At 33.7% G+C, this 23,357-nt stretch overlaps 1 protein-coding gene and 2 non-coding genes across 4 annotated transcripts; 1 reads left to right on the top strand and 2 right to left on the bottom strand.

Annotated features, from left to right (window-relative positions):
• Positions 1 to 41: 41 nt before the first annotated feature.
• Positions 42 to 115, bottom strand: TRNAN-GUU (transfer RNA asparagine (anticodon GUU)). The gene has a single exon. It is a non-coding gene; the product is annotated as a tRNA-Asn (tRNA).
• Positions 116 to 1,829: 1,714 nt separating this feature from the next.
• Positions 1,830 to 7,824, bottom strand: LOC112733965 (uncharacterized). Of its 2 annotated transcripts, none has more exons than XR_011880394.1 (9): positions 7,315 to 7,822; positions 6,816 to 6,974; positions 6,024 to 6,107; positions 5,309 to 5,404; positions 4,175 to 4,264; positions 3,945 to 4,088; positions 3,027 to 3,134; positions 2,314 to 2,845; positions 1,830 to 2,230 (listed from the first exon to the last, which is right to left on the bottom strand). XR_011880394.1 is itself a non-coding variant. In XM_025783107.3 (9 exons), exons 1-9 carry the CDS (start codon positions 7,648 to 7,650, stop codon positions 2,202 to 2,204), a joined length of 1,098 nt encoding a protein of 365 aa, XP_025638892.1. In that variant the 5' UTR covers positions 7,651 to 7,824; the 3' UTR covers positions 1,830 to 2,201. The 2 variants fall into 2 exon arrangements, 1 of the variants encoding a protein (XP_025638892.1); XM_025783107.3 differs by having other exon boundaries at positions 2,314 to 2,365; positions 7,315 to 7,824.
• A 50-nt stretch (positions 7,825 to 7,874) lies between these two features.
• Positions 7,875 to 7,948, top strand: TRNAV-AAC (transfer RNA valine (anticodon AAC)). The gene has a single exon. It is a non-coding gene; the product is annotated as a tRNA-Val (tRNA).
• The last annotated feature ends 15,409 nt before the right edge of the window (positions 7,949 to 23,357 follow it).

The following is a 23,357-nucleotide window of genomic DNA, read 5'->3' as shown; positions in this document are numbered from 1 at the left end:
TCTATTAGGAAATATAGATACTTTAGACCAGGGAAAAAAAACGCTAGAAGAAGGGCTTGAACCTTCGACCTTGTGGTTAACAGCCACACGCTCTAACCAACTGAGCTACTCCAGCTATATGTACAAAGGTAATATTTTTTATCTTTTAAATTTTAAATCAGGCAGCATGGAGATAGATATACTTTGATCAACTGTACTACTACGCCACCATGGAAATAGAAGTGTTTCAAGATTACTTTACCCGCCCAAAACAAAGTTCGTAAAACCCATTTTAGCTTGTTATTAATTTAACAATAATAATATTATTCGGATATCAAATATTTTTTATATTCATATTAAAAATTGTTATTATTAATTAATTATGTATTTAGATTTTTTTTAATTAACAAAGTAAAGAGAATAAATATTAGTTATTTTTTTTTTTACCAAAAATATGAGACTCGAACCCGCAACCTCTTAAGGAGACTATCTCATTTGAGCTATTACTGATTGGCGAAAAATTTGGAAAGATATGTAACTCGAACTGGCAACTTCTTAATTGAGTATGAAGAGTCTATGCCATTTGAGCTATAACTCATTGGCAAATAAATATTAGTTATTAAGAACATATTAATGTTAAAATGATATTTATTATAAAAGGCATATGCCCAATGAGATTGATTTAACAGAAGTTTAAATGGAAGACCAAATTTTCTGAAACTAGGTAACTAGCAATATCACCTATGAGTATATTAGTAAATAAAATTAAATGTGTAAATATATTAAGTGAAAAAATATATTGTTTCCTATGCTAATTTTGTATATATAAATAATATAACACATCAACCACACATGTAAAAAATCCTACGTTATTCTTGAAAAATATTATATGTTTAACCTTCCTAATAAAAAGGAACGGATATCCACCATTAAAGGTAGAACTACTCAAAAAAATGGTTATTAACTCTACATCTACATGTATAAAATATCTTGACACTCTGGGAATACTTCGAAGCAAATCTACTAAAAACCTGCTTAAACTCTTACTAACTTAAGTATCGGAGTCCCTTACAGATACCACCCTCCTTACGAGAAATTCGGACGACTTCATCCCTGCTGGAAAAGATGCCGGACACAACTTTTAAAAGAGCTTAGACCTCACGTTCAGATCCAAATCACCGTTTTGGATAATCAAAACACCATATATAAATGTCATTTGCATTTTTTTTCATAAAACATTGATAGGGCACGCCGTCGTGTTCTCCATTATCATGATGCCAAAAAGGCGTGACATATAGAATTATTTTATTCAGCATTGAACATCGCATAGAGATATCAATTCAGCGCATGGTTATTGGTTAAACGAGATATAATTACGTGGTGGTGGATGACATTCAATAATGTTACTACTTACTAGCACATAATGTTGAAATAGGACAACTAATACATCTCTGAAAAAATTTGTGATGGACTTATCAGATCGAAATAATGTTACTAACACATGATCCATTCTTCATTTAGGGACTCATAACCCTACTGTTACAATTTTTCAAGGACAGGCGTATACTTTTTTCCTCTTCAGAAACATAAACCATCGCAAAATTTTCTGAAAGACTTTATTTTCCAAGTCTGTCGCAAAATTCCTCAAAGATCTACCTATCTTATTACTTCACGTAATATAATCATGCCATTTTCTCGCTGAAGCTCAAAGCAAGAAAGCTCTGACATTTGCGAAAGCAATAAGCAGTATACACCCAAGAGACCAACACAACATCGGCAGCAGGATGGTGATTAACTATGCATGATCATATCAAAGGTTTTAAAAGCACAAATAATTACAATCAGCCATGTTTAACGATGAACGTCGATTGCATTAACGAATACTCTTCGATGCACGCAATAACTTAAAATTACAAGACACACATTAGGGCTAGAAATGTACATTGCAATTTGCAGTATAACTGAACAAGAATCGGGTACGAAACACAGGAAGAATCAAGTTTCTGTCCTTCCATATTCCCAAGAATGTTAATGAGCATCTTTCAGTCCCACATATTCTATTGAAAAGGCTAATGCTAATAGTTACCAACTTACCATCAAAATCAGAATGATTCAAGTGATAAGGTGGACTAATTTAAAGAGCGCTGGCACTACTCTGCAATTTGTAGATATGTCAGCTACAAACGCAAGACATAACCAGAATCTAGCATGATTGAATTAATCTACACACGTTCTTCCTGTACTTGGCCATCTGTATACCAGAGAAAGTTTTCAAAATTGAATGCAGGTATATACTTGGAGCTGAAGTAATCTACGAATTAGAGAAGGACTCACCAGCGAGATTGATTGCCAAATTTGCTTGCGCATCAGCTTCAGAGTTCAAGTTCTTCACAAGGGAAACAAAATTATTTCCATAAATTAAAGAATAATTCTTATCCATGCACTGACATGATAAAAGATGCTATTCTGGAAACACAGAAATATCTAAAAGGAAACAAGTGATTTATTAGATAAATGATTACTAAAAGGGGAACCGGAATTTCATCAACACTCAACAAACTGAATTCAGGACATGGCTAACCTTAATGTCCTTTCTGGAGTAATATTAAGCATCCAGAAAATAATAGCCATTACGTTATTAAATAAAATAAATAAATAAATAAGATAAACATAAAAAAACAACCAAAATATCAATGTTCATCTTATAGAATTCAGTAAAACGAATCTTAATCACTAAGGAGACAATACCATTGGTTTTTCAGTTAAGAAATAATAGCCTGGGTTGAAGTGTTGAACAGCTTCCTATAATTCATTTGTGTTTTACACAAATACGTCTTTTTGTAGGGAAATTGGCACCCTTAGGAGGCTACAAAAAGCATTACATTATTGGATTGTTAAATAAATCAATTTTACAGTAAACGTCTATTTCCTTTGTTGATGTTTTTATAGGGATTTTCTCTTTATTGATCACTTTACAAGACCAAGGAGTTCTACAAAAAGCCCAAAAACATTACAGACATACCAATAGCTAAGTCAATAGTACCTACCCTTAAAACATGGCTGATCTGGAAGAGAGAAAATTGATCCTTGAGTTCTTTTGCCACCTTATACAATGTAGACAAGTTTTCATTCTTGACCTTCCATGAACCATCAATCTGTTTGATTCAATAGCATGAGATTATTGGGAGGGGAAGAAAAACTACAAATTATAGAAATTGGTAACCATTTAGTTGCAAATGAAACTAGGATAAAGATAAAGATAAAGAAGAGCATAGATGAAATCATATACTTTTCTTCTACTTAGACTCTAGAGGATATTTTCAAATTAAAATTCAGGTTTCCCACCATGTCATTAACCCATAATTTGCTTTAAAAATAACTGACTTCAGCACCCAGTGGGTTATTTCATTATCAAGTCCCAAAGTAAAAGATTTGTAGTTTACTAGTGTCAGTATTTTGATAATATCAGTCACCAGTGTGGTGATGCATCATGCCTGCATATCCTATAACTTGGTAAGACGCAAGTATGCAATGTTTATAAGCATGCTAAAATTTAAGGGCTACAAGAATTGATGGGTTGAAATTAAAGTTACGATGATTGCTAACAAAAGCAAAGGTTATTGTTCTTTGGTTAACCAAAGATCCAAAAGCCTGGTGAGCAGGATGATGAAAGGTCAGCTCAAATCAAAGTAACTGTAAGCCAAACACCACATCAAGTCTTTCTCAAGGAAGCTGGGTGTGCCACAAGGTTACAAGGCCATTGGTGAAGACAGTTTTTTTTATTATTATTATTTTGGTACTAAGACAGTCTTTAAACAGACAACAAGAGGTCTTCAAGATCAGAACATAAATGTTGAAATACAGAGAAGAAAAGGAGCCGTTAGATGCAAACTATAAGGAAACAACAAAAATAGCTCATGTGTACCAGAATAAACAAACTGATGTAAGCATAAAAGATGGCCAACCTGCATGCAAACAAGCTTGGAGTCGCCCTGGATACGGATAGAAGAAAATCCCTTTTTAAGAGCATATCTCATTCCTAATATCATTGCACGATATTCAGCAGCATTGCATGTTGCTATACCCACACCTTCGCGCAACCTACAAATCTTTAAAGTAATAAACTAATAATAGCTAATGGGATTAAGGGTTGTAAAACATGATACATATATAAACAGCAACATCAAATGTATACCACACTTCCATCAGTAGAACGCAAAATAGCCCCAGCACCGGCTTTTCCAGGATTTCCTTTTGATGCACCATCAAACTCAAGAAGGCAAGTCTGATACAAAGGGATAGATGACTATAAAGATTTTCTTTTTATTTTTACTTTTTCTATAAGCAAAAAAGAGATTTAAAAGCATCACATAATCAAATGAATCCTAAGTTAATAAGAAAATTTCACTCAGAACATCAATATTCAATAGGACTACTTGAGATCACCCTATAAAACTTGAATTTGCATTTTCTTTCTCCCCTTTCTAATAAAGGAGTTAGCAATCTATTCGAGTTTAACCAATGAATAGTGCTTCTGATGAAACTGGTATAGAGGGAAAGTGATGAAAGAGGTGTCACTGTGTTATTGAACTGATCTTGGTCAATGTGGCTCAAACTCTCCAAGAGCTAACTGTTCCCTAATTTGGAAGGATTTTCCAACTCTCCGAGAGCTAACTGTACTCAACCAACTGAACAATCTCTAAGGCTCTAACTACTCTTATAGCAGATATTTATTCCCCCAATGCATTCCTGACTACCATCCTTAGTTTATTAAATTATTGCTGGATTTACAACTTGGGCTGTTGGCCCATCATCCCTCGCTCTTCTCCTCATATAGACTTTCAAATAAGGGCCTGTCACTTATCAACATCTCATGCTGCCCAGTGCATCGTGGACAGACGAGAAATTATTGTCTTGGTCAAATGTGGGTTATAACGTTGCAAAGTGGCAAAAAAACTATGCATAAAATGATGTGAAGGAAATAGTGTAACTTGTGTATCACTTGATATTTTATATATAAAATGCAACTACTTTCAACTATTTATAAGCCAACTGAACTAACATGGTGTCATGTGCATTTTAGTCAATATTTTACTAAAAACCCTAAGAGCATCACCATTCAATCATTCCCTTAAATACCTTTTTTTTCCAAATAAAAGGAAAGTGACATGTCATTGTGGATGTAACTTTGTAGACTGTCACTCAATAGTTTAATTATTATAATCCCTCATGGCTTAAGCATGGTAGTTATTGTTGAAATAACAGTAGCACCAAGCAACCAAAAAAAAAAGGATTCATGCGCATCAGTATATTATCTTTTGTTGCTTACATTTCCATAAGGTTCTGCAGCTGCTGCAATATGATCTAACTTGACTTGCTTTCTGAAGGGATCTTCGGAGATGGAGGCCATTCCAGTTACCTTTTGCTACGCAATAATGAAATGTCTTAAATAGATTTAAAAAAGTGCCAAAAAAGAGTTTGAACTCTGCATCCAGTTAGGAAACACACAGAATTTTAAAATTTAAAAAAAAAAGAAAAAGTGATAGATGATGCCAGTACAAGTGTAGTATCTGGTACAGAAAGTCCAGTGTACGTTTTTTATTACATTACTACCAAACAATAATTCAAGCCTTTATATAAGTTAAACTTCTGCCAGCATACGTAGCACATTATTATTCGTCTTTACTACCATATATTTACACAGATGCATATGATTAATACCATGTGACAGAAAATGGGTGACAATTATTATAAATTTCCAGCTAACTAAGAACCAATGCAGCAAAATGTAACCTCATGTTAGAGGGACAGATAAAAGAGTACAGTGTAGAGACATGTAATGGGTGTCATAGAGATAACATAATTCAGATATCTATAATAACAATGATATCCAAACTTTTCTCAATATGAAAGTTGCTCAAGAATTGATAATTTTAACACATTTAAAATTTACAACATATTTGACATAAATAACATTTTTAGGCATGTAGTTATTATATTTGGCTTCTTGATAACCATGTACTTCCAAATTGTAGGAAACTTACCACATTATCTAGTTCAAGCATCTCTACAGATCTCTTTTTCGATACATCGTTACTTGAAGTGGCCCTTTCAATAGAAGCAGGATCCTGAGACATATAATCCATGATTAGCTTAATGAATAAACCTCATACTTATGTAAATGGTATTTAGAGGGTACATACTATGTAGGGAGAAAGCATAAGCTTTTATGAAGAAAACAGCAATGTGTCAGCCATAAATCTAGATGATATGTTTACAGAAGGAAAAAGTTAACACAACATACAACTTCCCACTACCTAGATGATATATAAGAATACATGATAAAATGGGGATTTCTAATCTCTATCAAAAAGTAACAGAGCCTATCAATGAAAAAGAAAGAATTTTAAGCCATACAGGAAAATATTATCTTGCAAGAGTATAGAAGCGTGCAGGCCATACAGGAAATACTCCCATGTCCCATAAGAGTCATCTATACCCTTCTAATATGAATGTAATAGATATTTTACACAACCTTGGAGCAAATTCGACTATCAACTCAAATTACTCTGAATCAAAACTTGGCCAAGACCTTCAATTCAAAATTAATGTTAAGGATGCGATATAAGCTTGGGTGGGATCAAAGATGATAAATAATATGGACAAGAGAAAAAATAGTATCGGTAGAACTTAGAAGTGGATATAAATTTTAATAGAATGGAATACCTTCAACTAACAGCTATACTAACTTTCTTCGCATGCTATGTTGGTCAGGCAAGAAGTAACAGATTTGACAAAATGAAAATAATATTGAACACAATGGAAAAGTTACATACCTTGAAAGGGCAAGGAACAAGCATGCCAAACAAATCCTCTGTCAAATCAGCATCTCTAATTGTGTACAAGGCATTCTTGAGTCCACGCGAAACAAGATAATTCTGAGTGTCCTTCGACAAAGAATATCCCTTGTACACACTAACAGGAGGATCACATACCTGAAAGGCAAGACAATAACACAATGGGAAAAGTCAATACCTCATTCTCAATAGCCTTTGAATATTCCTTCTACATTTCACTATTGTCATGGGAAACAAGAACCACAAACAAAACAACCACATAAATAGCCACTAGTGTCCTGTCCAATAAAACAGATAAATTAACACCACCACCCATTGTAATCATGCTAGAAGGTTACAAGCAGAGGAGAGAATAATTATCTAAAAAGGGGAAACAACAAAAAGTAATTCGAATAGTAGCAACAATAGAAACTAGTTGTTAGAAACATGAATAAGAGAGCATTATAGATAATATAGGGTTCCAAAAGAGAATAATTACAGAGGATCCAACTTGAGACTGGCAATCAACGAGTGTATTATATACTCCAACAACGTCCCCTTTTCGGACCACAAAGAAGGCGTCCTTCTCCTCGTGCTCCATAACCGACGCCACAGGTTCAGGCTCCACCACCTTCTTCTTGCGGCCTTTCTTGGCGGAGGAGGAGGAGGAGTAGCAGCAGCGAGAGGGAAACCTAGCGAGCACGAATTGAGAGCGGGGAGAGAGAGTAGGAGGAAGAGTTAGCTTAATGGGGAAGTTGCAGAGGGAACGGCGGCTGGATAGGAAGCGAGCGAGGATGGCGGCAGTGTAGGATGAGAGGTTGGAGAAGCAGTTCATGACACAGCTGCAGGGTTAGTTGCAACCGATTCCTTTCCCCTGCGAAGCGGTGGTTACTGGTTAGAGTCAGGGAGAATGTGCCCGATGCTGAGACTGTAGCTAGCTGAGCTGAGGTCTCAGACCTGGGGTTTTTGTTTTTGGCGGCTTTTTGGTCTCAATTATGATGGGCTCGGCTCAAATTGTTTTTTTTTATTTTAATATAAACCCAATTAATGAACACAGAAGGTGTCGTGGTGTAGTTGGTTATCATGTCAGTCTAACACACTGAAGGTCTCTGGTTCGAGTCCGGGCGACGCCAGTTTTTTTATTGGCTCCCAAATTGGGCTCTCTCCTATATTCAACGAACTGGCTGTAGTTTTTTTAAAACAATAATTAAATTCTAACTATGTTGTAGAAAGCAATTTTCATTCTCTTTTCGGTATTCACATGTCCATTACCCAATAAGGCACCACTGGCACTCTTTTTTCCCATGTCTGTGCACTAATTGGTACATGCCCACATCCACATCTTACCATTAGCTTACAACCCTTTTTTCATCACTAAATTCTGTCATGCATATATCTTCGTCGGCTAGTAAATCACACACGATTGCACATTCAATTTTTGCATATGATGGTCCATGTTTTTCTTTGGATGCGTTTAATGCTTTGATTTGTGCCTCAGTATTCTACAAAGAGATAGACGGACAAATCTTATTTGATTGTAGAAACAAAAACACACACATAAAAATTTGTATTTCATGATGCACGAGACACAGATTTTATGTCTTTCAGATGAAAAAAATTACATAATTTTGCTATTTCTATATGTCTTTGTTTTTTATCCAGAGTTATCATATATAAGTTAAAAACATTTTTAAGTTATGTCCACTGTAATTAAACCCGAAACAAAAACACAAGAAAAAAAAATTGTCTCTGTTTTTTATCTTTATTATATTGTTATAAAATCACTTCTACTAGAAATTTATATTAATAGGAGAAGGTACATATTATATTTTTAATATATCTCTTTAAATAAAATTTTTTTTTGAATTTATTCAAATTTTTGCATTGATTATTTTTATTTTTTATTTGTTTTATGCTACTTTTTTTAAGGTCCAAACAATAATCAAATTTTAAACTTTTCAATTATAAAAATTCATATACTATATCATAAAATTATTTTATATAAAAAGTTAAACTCATAAAAAGAAGAATAATGGAAATAATTATATCTCTAAAAGTACCACATATCAAATACACCCTTTAATCTTTCTCTTTTTTAATTTTTATTAGAGAAAATTTTATTCTCTCTTGAGAGATGCTAAAATAACACTCTCATCTCCTCTATTTGTAAAATATACATTCTCTTTTTTTATAAATTTTAAAAAACCTTCTCTTTAATCCATTTTAAAATTTTTGTGTTAATTTTATCTATTTTTTAAGAAAAAATAAATTATTTTTTATAAAAATACCTTTTAGCAAAAATTTTATTTTTTTGTCATTAAATTTTGCTTACCAAAATACTCTTTAATAATTTTTTTATTGATTAAATTATATTTTTACCAAAATATTTTTAAAAAAATTAATAGTTAATATTTTTTCTAAGATACATTTCAATCATTTTTTAATTATTAAATTATGATTTTACCAAAATTTTCGTTAACAATTATAATTATATTTTACTATTAATTTTTTTATCAATATATATTATTTTAAAATTAAATACAAAAATTTTGGTAAGATTATTTTTCAATATCAATATATATTAATTAATTGTTATACATATTAATAGTGGTAAGATTTTTTTATTTAATGTTAAAATAATATATATTGATATCAGAAAATTGATAGTAAAATATAAAAATAATTATTAATAAAATTTTGGTAACTTCATAATTTAATAATTAAAAAAATTATTGAAGGGTAGTTTAGAAAAAAATAATTTAATTATTAGTAGTAGGTTTGATTGCACATGCTGAGTTGTATAGTTAGTTAGAGCAGCTATAGCATTCTGTTAGAAGTAGTGTTTGTATAAATAGCAAATTATAGCTTTGTATTCTTTGAGTCTCATCATTATATAAGTTCAATTCTCAATTCCTTCTTGGCTTCTCTGTTCTTGTTCTTCTCCATGCTCACATGCAAATTTTACATGGTGCGGTGAGCGTGGATGGAGAACGTTGAGATCCTGATTGAAGGATGAAAAATTTGCTCTCTAATTCACAATTCGTCGATGTGATTAGAGAAGGATGATGAGTCCAGCTTCACAGTTGAAGCGCTCGTTCGCTGTTCTTGGCTCGTGAATTTTTTTTTCCGTCTTTTTCCTTTGTTTGATTTGAACTCACGCAATTTCTTCTCCCTTTTCTTCATACCTATTTGAAATCTCAGCATCCGCTCTTCTTTTTCATCTATTTCTTTTCTTCTTCTTTCTTGAACTCACACCGTAGAGTTTGATGAGAGCTTCGTTATCTAACTGTCTTCTCGTTAAGGAGAGATAACGAGTTTCTGATCAACGAGATCAAGAGAGAAAGATTACAACCGCTTCTGGTATCTTCGCAGCAATGGAAGGAAAATCAAATTCAAGTGAAGGATCCACAGGAGGTGGTCCTACGATGGACATGCAGCAATTCACAGCGTTCTTCAGTCAAGTGGCACAGATCCAGAGCCATATCAACAAGATAAATCCGAATCAAGATCTCTCAAGCCCCTATTACATACTTCCTTCTGAAAATCCAGGTATACCTATTACCAATGTAATCCTTACTGGTTCAAATTACAGTGCGTGGAGAAAAGCTATGACTAATGCTCTTACATCCAAAAATAAAATTGAATTTATTGATGGCACTATCCTGAAACCTGAGAAAATTGATCCTAATTTCAAGGCATGGCAACAATGCAATATCTATGTAGTTGCTTGGATTAATCTTTTCCTTAGTCCAGAAATCTATCAGAGTGTTCTTTGGAACAACATAGGTTACGAATTATGGAATGACCTTAAGCATCGCTACTATCAGGGTGATAGGTTTCGAGTAGCTGAATTGAATCAGGAGATTTATGCATTAAAACAAGGGGATTTGTCTGTTACAGTTTATTTTGCCCAACTGAAAAATCTTTGGAAAGAGATTGATGACTTTAGAAGTATACCCGGTTGCGATTATGTTAAATGTGAATGTGGCTTAGGCATTGTTAGGCAACACAGAAAAGAGGACAGAGTTACCAAGTTTTTGCGTGGTCTTGGAGAGCAATATTTCACTGTTAAGTCACATGTTATGTTAATGGATGATTTGCCTAGTGTGAATAGAATTCTGTCAATGATCACTCAGCAAGAAAGGCAGCTGTTCAGCTTTGATAATGCCTTAGATGCTAAGATTCTGGCAGCCTCTTCTCAGCCTGACAACAAAGGTATAAATTCATCTAAAAAGGGGCAAAATCGCATCAAATTGCAGTGCACTCGTTGTAAAAAATCAGGACACATTGTGGATAACTACTATAAGAAGCATGGTTATCCACCTAACTTCAAACCCCGGTTTGAGAAAAAGTCTCCTATCCTCAATTGTATAACTGCAGCAGACAATCCTGAAGATGAAAATGATGACTTCAGTGTTCCACAATTGGTTAGAGGTGAACCAACCATTAATGAATTCACTCCAGAGCAACGAGAAGCTCTTTTAGCCCTGCTCAGCAAACAAGATGTACCTCATTCTCATAGTGTCAACCAGATTTCAGCCAAAGCAAATCCTTCTCTTTATACAGGTAGAATGGTAAACATTTTACAATTTGATTCTCATGTCAAAGCTCTAAATATTTCAATCAATAAACACAAGCCATGGGTACTTGACATTGGAGCTACTGACCATGTATCATATACCCTGGCAGATTTTCAAAATTACTTTAAAGTTGTTCTAGTTATTGTCAAATTACCTAATAGAGCACTCACTACTAGCTGCATCATGGGTACCATTATGTTTTCTGACAATCTTTTTCTCACTAATGCATTGTTTATTCCTACTTTTAACTTCAAACTCATATTATTTTCGAAACTTACTGCATCTTTACATTGCAAAATGAGTTTTATTGACAAGGTTTGTGAGATACAGGATCTGCACACTTTGAAGATGATTGGTACAGCTAGCAATGTTGATGGTTTGTACATTCTGCACAAAGAAGTCAAAGCTATCCCTCACATCACAGCAACTTGCCACAGCCAATTTTCTCAGTCTTTATGGCATGTTAAATTAGGGCATCCATCTCATGATAGGCTTGTTGCATTGCAAAAGAATTTTGAGTTTATTAATTGTACAAAATATACAGAACCGTGTCATTCTTGCCATCTTGGCAAACAAAAGCGATTACCCTTTTCTGTTAGTTCTAATACTGCAGCTAATGTACTTGACCTCATTCATGTTGATATTTGGGGACCTGTTTCTGTTCCCTCTTTTACTGGGAAGCGTTATTTTCTTACTATAGTGGATGATTTTTCTCGATTTACTTGGATTTTGTTCATGAAAACTAAAGCTGAGGCTTCTTCATTGGTTAAAGATTTTGTCATTTTTGCTAAAACTCAATTTGATGCAGTGGTTAAAACAATTCGCACAGATAATGGGCCTGAGTTTTTAATGCCTGCATTCTATAGCTCTAATGGTATATCTCACCAAAGAACTTGTGTGGAAACTCCACAGTAGAATGGCATTGTTGAGCGCAAACATCAACACATTCTTGCTATGGCTAGAACTCTCTTGTTTCATGCTCATTTACCAAAATCTTTTTGGAATTACAGTGTTGGACATGCGGTCTATTTAATTAATCGACTGCCGATACCCTTTTTGCAAAACAAGTCTCCATATCAAGTTCTTTATAAGACTTTGCCAAATCTTTCCCTTCTCAGAGTCTTTGGTTGTTTAGCATATGCTGGCAACCTTGCACGATAATGAGGCAAGCTGGATCCAAGAGCAAGAAAGTGCTTACATCTTGGATTCAGGGAGGGCACAAAAGGATACCTGCTCTTTGATTTGCAAACTCGAGAGATTTTTTTTATCTCGGGATGTCCAATTTTATGAGAATTACTTTCCTTACTTTCACTCCACTAATACCAACAATGACAATTTTTCAGCTTCCTCTCATTCATCTCATGTTGCATCTCATCCCTTTGATTATGAATTTTTGGAAAGGAGTCAGATACAAGTTTTAAACACTGATGATGCAGCCACTCAACCAAGCTTGCATCACCCAAATCTCAGCCAGCAGGAAGATAATGCTTCTTCTGAATTAAATGAAACTGATGAAATTCTCCCCTATCCTAAAATTCATGATCATTTGGAAACCACATCTGCATCACATGAAGGATTTTCAACTCATAATTCTGCTGCTCTGCCTGAATCATCCATTATGCCTGAAGTTGCTGATGTAAGGAGATCAACTAGGCAAACTAAACCACCTGCATACTTGCAGGACTATGAGTGTCAAACCATCAACACTGTTTCACCCTCATCGCAGCTTACAGCTCAAAGGTATCCTCTCTCTAATGTCTTGTCTTATACTAGGCTTTTCCCCATACATTTTGTATTTTCTGTTGCTATTCAAAATTTAGAGCCTAAAACCTATAAGGATGCAATCACTCAAACTTGTTGGCAAGAGGCAATAAGAGCTGAACTGACTGCCTTGGAAAAAAATAAAACATGGAAGCTAACTTCTTTACCAATTGGAAAGAGAGCAATTGGATGTAAATGGGTCTTTCGTACCAAATACCATCCAAATGGTACAGTGGAGAGGCATAAGGCAAGACTTGTTGCCAAAGGATTCACACAAGTGGCTGGTGTTGACTATCGAGATACCTTCAGTCCTGTAGTAAAGCTAGAGACTTTGAGAGTGGTACTTGCTGTTGTAGCAGTAAAAGGGTGGCACCTTAAACAAATTGATGTCAACACATCATTTTTACATGGTAAACTTGATGAGGAGGTCTATATGAAGGTGCCTCTAGGTTTAGAAGCCTCGCCTGGTCAAGTTTGCAAGCTTGAAAAGTCCTTGTATGGATTGAAACAAGCGAGTAGGTAGTGGAATTGCAAGCTCAAATCTGTTTTACTCGAGCTAAAATTCACTCAATGTAAATCAGATTACAGCCTCTTCACCAAGACTACTTCACTTGGATTCACAGCAATTCTCGTGTATGTCGATGATTTAGTATTGGCAGGTGATGATCTAAATGAAATTAACTCAGTTAAAGATGTTCTTCATGAGAGATTTCGGATCAAAGAAATGGGAGACTTGAAGTACTTCCTTGGTTTAGAAATGGCAAGATCCAAGACATAAATTGCTTTGTACCAGAGAAAATATGTTATTGATTTACTCAAGGAAACAAGATTTGAAGGGTGCAAACCTGCCACCACTCCCATCGATTATGGAGCAAAGCTCAGTAAAACTGCTGGAAAATTGCTCACTGATTCTAGTCAGTATAGAAGAATTGTGGGCAAGCTCTTATATCTAGCAAATACTAGGCCTGATATAAGCTATGCCATTGGGAAGCTAAGCCAGTTTTTGGACTGCGCCACTACTGAGCATTTGAAGGCAGCACATAGAGTGCTGCGTTATGTAAAAGGTTTCCCTGCTGCAGGCTTCTTCTTTTCTGCAGAATCTGATTTCCAACTTACTGGTTTCTCTGACTCTGACTGGGCTGGTTGTGTTGACTCTCGAAGATCCATCTCGGCATATTGTTTTTATTTGGGACTATCATTGGTTACTTGGAAGAGTAAGAAACAGCTTACAGTTGCAGCCTCCTCCTCAGAAGCAGAGTATAGAGCTTTAGCTCTGGCCACCAGAGAAGCCCAATGGCTGAGCTATGTTCTTCAAGATCTTGGTGTTCCAATCACAAAGCCTATTAATTTATACTGTGATAGCAATTCAGCTATTTACATTACAACTAATTCTGTGTTTCATGAACGTACCAAGCATATCGAAGCTGATTGCCATATAGTCCGTGACAAATTGCAAGAAAAGTTGATTCATCTTCTTCCCATTTTCACCAATAATCAAGCTGCCGATATTCTTACTAAACCTCTTGCTCCTGGGCCTTTCAATGCAGGTTATTCTAAGCTTGGATTGTTGGATCTCTTTTCTCCCAATGCTCCAAGCTTACGGGAGGGTGTTACTTGATATTTATTCTATTAGTTAAAATTTGTTAATATAAGCTATTATTTCTTTTTTATATAGAAAGTTGTTAGTAGTAGGTTTGATTGCACATGCTGAGTTGTATAGTTAGTTAGAGCAGCTATAACATTCTGTTAGAAATAGTGTTTGTATAAATAGCAAATTATAACTTTGTATTCTTTAAATCGATCTCATCATTATACAAGTTCAATTCTCAATTCCTTCTTGACTTCTCTGTTCTTATTCTTCTCTATGCTTACATGCAAATTTTACATAATTTATATAAATAACCGTTTTAATATCTGATTTTTTATATACAACAGTAGAAACTTCTATGAATCTTGTTGCAAAAGCTCGCTTTTAATTTCAGGATTTCTAAAAGTTTGGATTTCTTATAATATACGGTTTCCTTATCCATATCTAGATTTGTTATTATATGACATGCTTAATGTTTTATAGGGTACAAGAAAACACCGAGCTATTTATTAATACAATTTGCTTGGAGAATATATTATTGTAAGCTATTTCAGTTTAGTTTAACTGGTTTTGATGAGAAATTAAGGCAAAAGTCTTCTTACCATGGACAAACCGATTTGTCATCAGTTGCAGCCACATTATTGTGGATCTTTTCAAATTTTTTTCTTATTCATATTTTAATTTATTTGTTTTCTTTTCTTTGTACGTTGAAAATTTGAATGCATGGGGTCAGTTCATTTATTTAATATTTATGTTACAATTAACAACTATATGCCCACTGTGCCAATGCCACATAAAAAAGAAGGAAAAGATTGAAATGGACATTGAAAAAATAATAATATCATCATCAGTATTTTATGTATATTGATCGATATTTTTTCAGTAAACACAATATACATAACTTTATAGTAGACTCGTCACTACTTGTTTAGCACGATGTTGAAGAAAAACCATGAACAATTAAAATACAAAGTTTATTAGTTTTTATTATTTCAATAAAATCACGTTGAATTTTAGACCATTGGTATGGAGATAAAAAAAATCAATAAATTTAAAATAATTTTAAAAAAACTTACTATAAACAAAAACCGTTTCTCCAATTTATCAAAATGGTCTAACTTACGTGGCTGGAGGTACAAGTACAAGTACAATATAATAATCAATTAACTATTTAAATTAAAATCAATAAAAGAAACACGAATAATAGTGAAAAAATAGATTGGTAAAGAACTTAAAATTTAGGTTAAGTAAGGTATAGATCGAAATTTTTTTTCATTTTCAATCTTTTTTTGCATACAAAATCGTGTTTAAAGTTTAAAATTAAATTTTAAAATTGTCATTTTTACTTAAATATTAAAATTTTGGACCAAATCACCCATAACAAAAAGATTATAAAATTAAAAAAAAAAAGAGAGAAAGAGAGTGTTTCTGCTCTATAAAGGAGGACGGAAAGAAAAAGAAGGGGAAAGAAAAAAAAGAAAAAGTTGTTCACGATTCACCTCTGCCTACGTTTCTGCCGCCACCTCTGTATGATTTTGGTCCCTAAAGTAAGGATAATTTTAAAATCATGTTAAATTTTAGAGACAATTTTGTATGTATAAAAAGATTGGGGAGGAAAAAAATTTTCGACCTATATCCTGAGAACTAAAATCGTATTTAACCCCTAAATTTATTCTAAGAGAAAAATTAGTATTAGATTTATCTTAATTTTTAGACATCAAACAAACTTCAACTAACAGTGCACATAAGTGGTGGGTTATGCCTCTATATAGCTACCACGAACAAATAAATTGGGAGGAAAAACTTTTAGGTAACCTATGACCCTAGCCACTTTGAAAGGGGAGAAAAAAAGGGATTAGATAACATATAACAAAGACAGTTTAGTAGTGAATTTAGACTATTTAACTTATATATATATATATATATATATATATATATATATATATATATATATTAAGCCAATTATTCCAACGGCCAAAATCTCAAGCTTCTTGAATTATTTTTATCATATTCTTAAATAAATTGATAATATTTTTGTCGATAATAAAATTTATAATATTTTTTGTCAACTACAAAATAATTCGAATATATTTTGAATAGTTTACCATATATATTATTAAGCCAACTATTCAAACGACCAAAATCTCAACCATGTTGAACATAATCATAATGTAGGTTTGACATTAATTCAATGGCCTATTAGTCTTTGAGAAAATATATATACTACCTAGCCCGATATTGATATAATATTAGACAGAATTCATAAAATTAATAATCCAATTTTTATGGATATTGAATTAGTTTGACAAAATTATTTAACAAATTATCTATCAAATATGTTTAAAATGAGTAATTAATTGAATAATGTTGTCGAACATTTTAAGTGGTTTTACTGAAGCAACTAATCTTTATGAATATAAAGTTAGTTTGTATTTTTTTATAGTTAAAATATTTGTTAGATATATAAAAAAAAATAATAGTTTGCTCGAATTAATCCTTATGCTTCTTCCACATGATCAAACATTCAAAAACCCAATTCTTAATGTGGATTAATTGAGGATTTGTGTTTCAATCTATATGTTGACCGACCAAAGTTTGAAAAAAGCATGTAGATATATAATAATGGGGTTTCTTTTTGTGAGAGCCTCCTAACTTTGATAGGAATTGCGCCCTTAAATCAAACTCAATTGTACTTATCACAATCCATGCCACTTTTAAGTTTCTTTTCTTCAATTCATTTCAAATAACATGAAAAAGGAAAAAGAAACATAAACCAAAAATGTGAAAAGAACAAGAAAGTGTTGAAAAAAGATGCAATGCCTTGGCTCTTCATATCTATGAAACTAGATAATACAAGGATCAAATAGCCAATAGGGAAAAAGGCTAAGAAAATAAACTATATAGTACTGAAAATTATTTAGCTACTTTGCATTTTTTTTTTCTTTTAAAGTAATCAATTATGAATTATCACTAGATAAATTCATATGCTATAAACTACAAAGAAAGAAAACAACCACATATGATTTTTTTTTTTTTGGGTGAACATATCCCTATTTCCGGGCATGGGCTGTCTTAGTCAAACAGAAGCAAAGTCTTTTTCAATTTTCTCATTGTGACTAACACAAAAACCAGAAGAAGAAAAAAATGATGTCATCTTGATGCAATTCTATACAAATAAAAGTGGATTTTTGCCCTTTTTTAAATAAAAATTACTATATATCATTAAATATAGGCATAATGAATGATGTTAATACTTAATATTTTGACAAAAGAACCCATCTACCAAATTAAAAAGATGAATTCTATGATACTTTTTATTGTGATATTTAAATTATCTAATTTGTTTTTATAAATAAAAAATAAAATACGTAAAATAAAAATAAAATATTTAAAATTTATTAAATATTATCTATTTATTTTTTTTTTAGTAAAATTGGGTACAATGTTATAAACACCACAACATTCACCAATTAGTAATACCAAGGGATTTGCTAGTGATAGGTTATCAATTGCATATTCTAGCTAGCCAAGCTAGGTTAGTTTATTTGTAATCTCAATTATTGAAAGCAATTAAAGTTAAGGCCAGGGCTATTTAATAAAGTTTTATATATGTGAATTTTGAGTATATATTATTAAATAATGGTAACTAGCTAATTGTGTTATTATTTTTATCTAAATTCACTTGACCATTTCTAAGTACTCTATAATTCGATTTAACTTCGACTTCATTTAGATTTTACTAATACAGGGTACTGTTCCATGGGTACTAGCTACTAGTAGTACACTAGTCCTCGTAACAAAATTATGGAATTATTTAGTTCAATTATATTGAAGTTTTCCTTTTTAGGTTCGAATGAAAGACAACTAGTTTCTAACCATATATGTTTGGCAAAGCCAAATTGATTGACCAATAATAACCACCTAACGCTTAACAGAACGTGAGAAATGCATAAAATTAGTCGCACATAAAAAAATAAAAAAATAAAAAATTTATTAATTTAATACTTTAATATTTGTGTTAAGGAAAAGTATATGGAACCAAAAGGTAATCAGCCAAAAAGTAAACAAAACCGTTTAATTAGAATCACTTTTTGAATAATATGTTTAAAAACTGCTCCTAGGATCACGGAATACAAACCAAAATCCAATTTTTCATGGAACCCAAACACATTTTGGCTGGTTTTTTGCTGATATGTTTTTGGTTCTCTAGTTGTTCTCTTGTGTTAAATATAATATTTTTTCAATTTATATTCTATTATTTATTTTTTTTTTAAATTTTGGTGATCGAAAACTCTATGATAGCCACTTTTTTTATAAATAAATAAATCATCCACATACATATATGCCATCTTTAAAAGTCATACAAGATTGCATTTATATTGGTTATCTGATTATTTAATTTAAGTGCTTTTTTTTTAATTGTGATTATTTATGCTAAGTTAAGAGAGTAGTAAACTAGTAAAGACAATTCAAACTTATTTATTATAATTATTAATTGCTTATTCATGTCTAATTGTCAAATTAGTATTTTCCAGCTATCTTTAATTTGAAGGCACTTATTATATGATTGATGTGGAAATGCACAGCTCAGAGCACCACTATGCACCTCCCACTATATTTGTGGGAGTCAAATTTTTAATGTTTGGTTTCAAGGAAGAAGACAATTCAACCCAACCAATAAAGTATATAGCATTATTCTGTGTCTATAATAGTATGCAAGTCTTCAGGTCAATTTGCAATTTAGATGAACACAATACTCGAAAAGTAATGTTTTTTTTTTTGGCATTTATTCAAAGAAAAAACTATCATTTGTACCCATGAACTTTGCGAACGCTGACAAAAGTATCCATAGAAGAAGAAAAGTGACTTTGTACCCATGAAAGGCTAGATCCGTCTGTCGATAGTACCTGAACGTCAATAAAACGCTAGCTCCGTTAACTTAAAGGCCAACATGGCACGTTAAGTGCTTACCTGGCTTTGAATCAGCAGTCTGATGTGTCCAGCATGTTGTTACCGTTATAACATCACTCAATTCCCTAATTTATCGTCAACTGTTTTCCTAATTTCAATTTGAAAACCCTAGAATGTCTAGGAGAAGCAGAGGTTCGAATGGAAGCATCAGCAAAGAAGGAACTTCGTCTTCCAAGAGGGGTGGAGAGAAGACTTTGTCTGGGAGATGCTTTTGTGGACAGGGTGTGGTATTGCTACAATCTAGAACCTTAACAAATCTTGGGAGATGGTTCGTAAGGTGTCCTCTATGGAAGGTAAGTTTTTTTGTTTTTGTGGTTCTGTTCAAATTAACTTATTTGTGAACGATTCTTATTCCTCCCTTTTATGCTACAGACGATGGATTGCAAGTATTTTGTATGGGTGGATGAGATTAACGAAGGATGGGAGGGACTGGCAAGAGCCCTTGTTAGAAAAAATTAAGATAGCTCCTGTGGTAACCATGAGGTCAATGTCACTGGGTAAAGAAGAGAGATTCAAGAGAATAGTGTGAAGATCTTGTTAAAGATAGGGAAGCTCCAGGGTGAAATTAGAACTATTAGATCATGGATTATAACAATTTTTTTGAGTTTATTGATTTGTGTAGGCCTGAATCTACTCCAATTAATCAATATGTAACTGTACGTATGGTGTATGTTGTCCTGGGGTCTTTTTGTGCAGCTATTTGGTTTTCAATGATGATGAACTTCAAAGCTGTTTGGTTTCGATGATGATGAACTTCAAAACTCTGTTAATATATTCAGCTGTTGTGAAAAAAGTCAAGTTGTGTTATGACCATTAATGTCCATGATTGTTAATGTATTTGATATCTGTGATATTGGAGTTAACACAATTTTGACAAAAAAGACATATAAATGTCGTGATTTGACAAATCTAGCCAAAAACCTGGTATTGTATACTAAATAGCGAAATTGTAACCTGGAAATGGAACTAAATATTCATTTCATAAGCTATAATAAACTTTGACATAATTTTAACACAAGCATTTAGCAACAAAAGCCTCAAAACAAGTGTATGAGTCTGATGTAGCAATAGCAAATCAAATGTACCTAATAGTACCAATACAAACCATGAACATGAAAGCATCAGGTTGTGAAATATAAGCACTAGGCATAAGTTACAAAAAAACCATAGTATCAGAGTTGATAGAGCTTTCATTACAGTAAGTCCTTGATCAAAAAATAAAGTCACACTATAAACTCCTATTTGTTGGGTGTGGAGTTGCTGCTACCACTAGAAACCCCGTTGTTGTTGCCACTTGAAGATGCTTCTGTTGGTGGACGGAACCCAGGTGCTGGCCATCTGCCTGCTGTTTGAATTGTGGATAGTGGAGTTGGCATGAATCAAATAAATCTTGTAGTCGTCCCTCGACTTGCACCATGCATTGTTTGTCTGGTAACCTTTGGAGGAGGTTGGTTAGTTGGTGATGTAGGCCTAACAATAGAAGGTTGTGGTGTGGTAGGCGTTATGGGAGTAGGTTGTGGTGGGGCAGGTCTGAGGGGAGAAGGTTGGGACGGTGGTGGCCTCTTAACGTTTCTCCTCCTAATTGGTCTCTTGGACATGGTTGGATTCATGATAGGTCTAGGTGGCACATATGCAGTTGAGAAGTTAGCAGATTCTTCAGATACAGGAACTGTGTTTGGTGTAACTGGAACTGATAGATTTGGGCTGGCATCTGCTTGGGCCTTTTCTGTACCATGGGTCTCCTCTGTAATTTGGACTTTAGTTTGTACCCCTTCCAGTTGAAGAATTCTTTTAGGACCTTTTGCCTTCTTTGGAGTTGGAGTCCTCCTAACACAAACTTTCCTCTTCCTCCTTGATGGAGTAACATTAACTTCACCAGGTGCTTCTACAACAGCTTCTTCATTCGTATATATAACGTCTGCTTGGCTAATGGGCTTGTGTATAACTCAATCTTATACCCATTCTCCACAGCAGCTTCATACATCTTAACAACATCCATGTCAAGTCGCAGAAGCCTCAAACCACCCTCAATTTTCATTCCAGGCTGCCGCCAGTAGAAATCGGATATGATTGGATACCCAATGTCTTTCAGTAGGTCACTAATGAAGAAGCCATTCAGAGTATCCACGTTAACTCTCTCCACCTCAGTAATTTCACCTTCTGCATAACACAACTTGCCATCCAACCCCCTTTCAAGTCTACCTCTATGGTGTATTACTAACGTGATATGTGTCGTGGTAGCCATTTCTGTCAATAACAAAAAAAAATTTCATATCTTCTAATATTACCCAACACCCAAATGAATGAATCATAAAAAATTGAATGAACCATCAACAAATATAATCAGTTTATATCATTACCCAACACCCAATTTTTTTTAACATTAAAACATGAATAAAACATAAAAAAATGAATAGTCCATATCAATACACCTACTATTGTATATGTTCAAGAACACATGAGTAAGCAACTCAGCAACTCACTAAACAAAACATGGTATGCACTGCTACAAATTTCACCAAAAATATGATTAAGAGCTAAAATTTGTACATATTAACCAACCAAATTCACCAATTTGGTGTTCAACAAGGACATTCAACTAGCGCATAACCAAAGTTTAATCACAATCATCATCAAGAAGTTCAGAAAACTGCATATTTGTAAATTAAAATGCCTAATGAAAATAAAACTTAAGCCCTATGCTGATTAGACATAAAGTTTAAATCAAAAACTCCATTCAGGCGATATATCGAGCATGTGGTGTGTAGCAAATTCAGACAGCATGTTTAGTTCGATGTAGGCATCAAACAACCCAGAAAATTCAGCCACAACAAACAAATTCAATCCAAAACACAGAAATCATCTAACTTAACCTAACCAGATCACTAAAACAGAATGAAAAAACAATAAAAATAAAGAAAAGAAAGACAGGAAAGTAAGGGAAGGGAATGGAACATGCGTTGATGAGAGGGAAGGACGAAGAAAGTGGACGAGGCAAATGAGTGGTGGTCGCAGACTCGCAGCGGCACAAAAGTTCGCCGCCGTTGGTTGCTCGCTGGACTGGAAGATGCGAAGCAGGGGCTGTTCGCGCAGAAACAGGGTGACTTCGCGCAAAGGAGGGAAGAAATGGGAAAATGGAGAAGAAAAGGGAAGAAGGATTGGGCAATGCTGGTCGCCAGTGGTCGTTTCGTGCGGACGGAGGCGGTGGGACGGATTGGTGGGTGGCGTAGGGTTCAGTCCGTGGTTCACGTCTCTCTCTCTGCTAGGGCATGCAGAGAGGTGGTGAGAAAGAAGATGGAATGGCGCGGAGTGCTTCTAACGTTTATCTCTCACTCTTCTCTCTCACTCTTAAAAAAATAAAAATTAAAAATCAAAAGCCAGGTAAGCACTTAACGTGCCATGTTGGCCTTTAAGTTAACGGAGCTAACGTTTTATTGACGTTCAGGTACTATCGACAGACGGATCCAGTCTTTCATAAGTACAAAGTCACTTTTTTTCTTCTATGGATACTTTTGTCAGCGTTTGCAAAGTTCATGGGTACAAATGGTAGTTTTTCCTATTTCAAAAGGAAATTAAAACTTATATAAGTGTATTATTTGATGACCAATATTTACAACTACTTCTAGAGAGCCATCAGGTCCA

This window comes from Arachis hypogaea, chromosome 3, assembly GCF_003086295.3.
Source record: "Arachis hypogaea cultivar Tifrunner chromosome 3, arahy.Tifrunner.gnm2.J5K5, whole genome shotgun sequence".
NCBI lineage: Eukaryota > Viridiplantae > Streptophyta > Magnoliopsida > Fabales > Fabaceae > Arachis > Arachis hypogaea.
The sequence above is the reverse complement of the archived record's forward strand: the minus strand, read 5'-3'. Positions and strand labels throughout refer to the sequence as shown.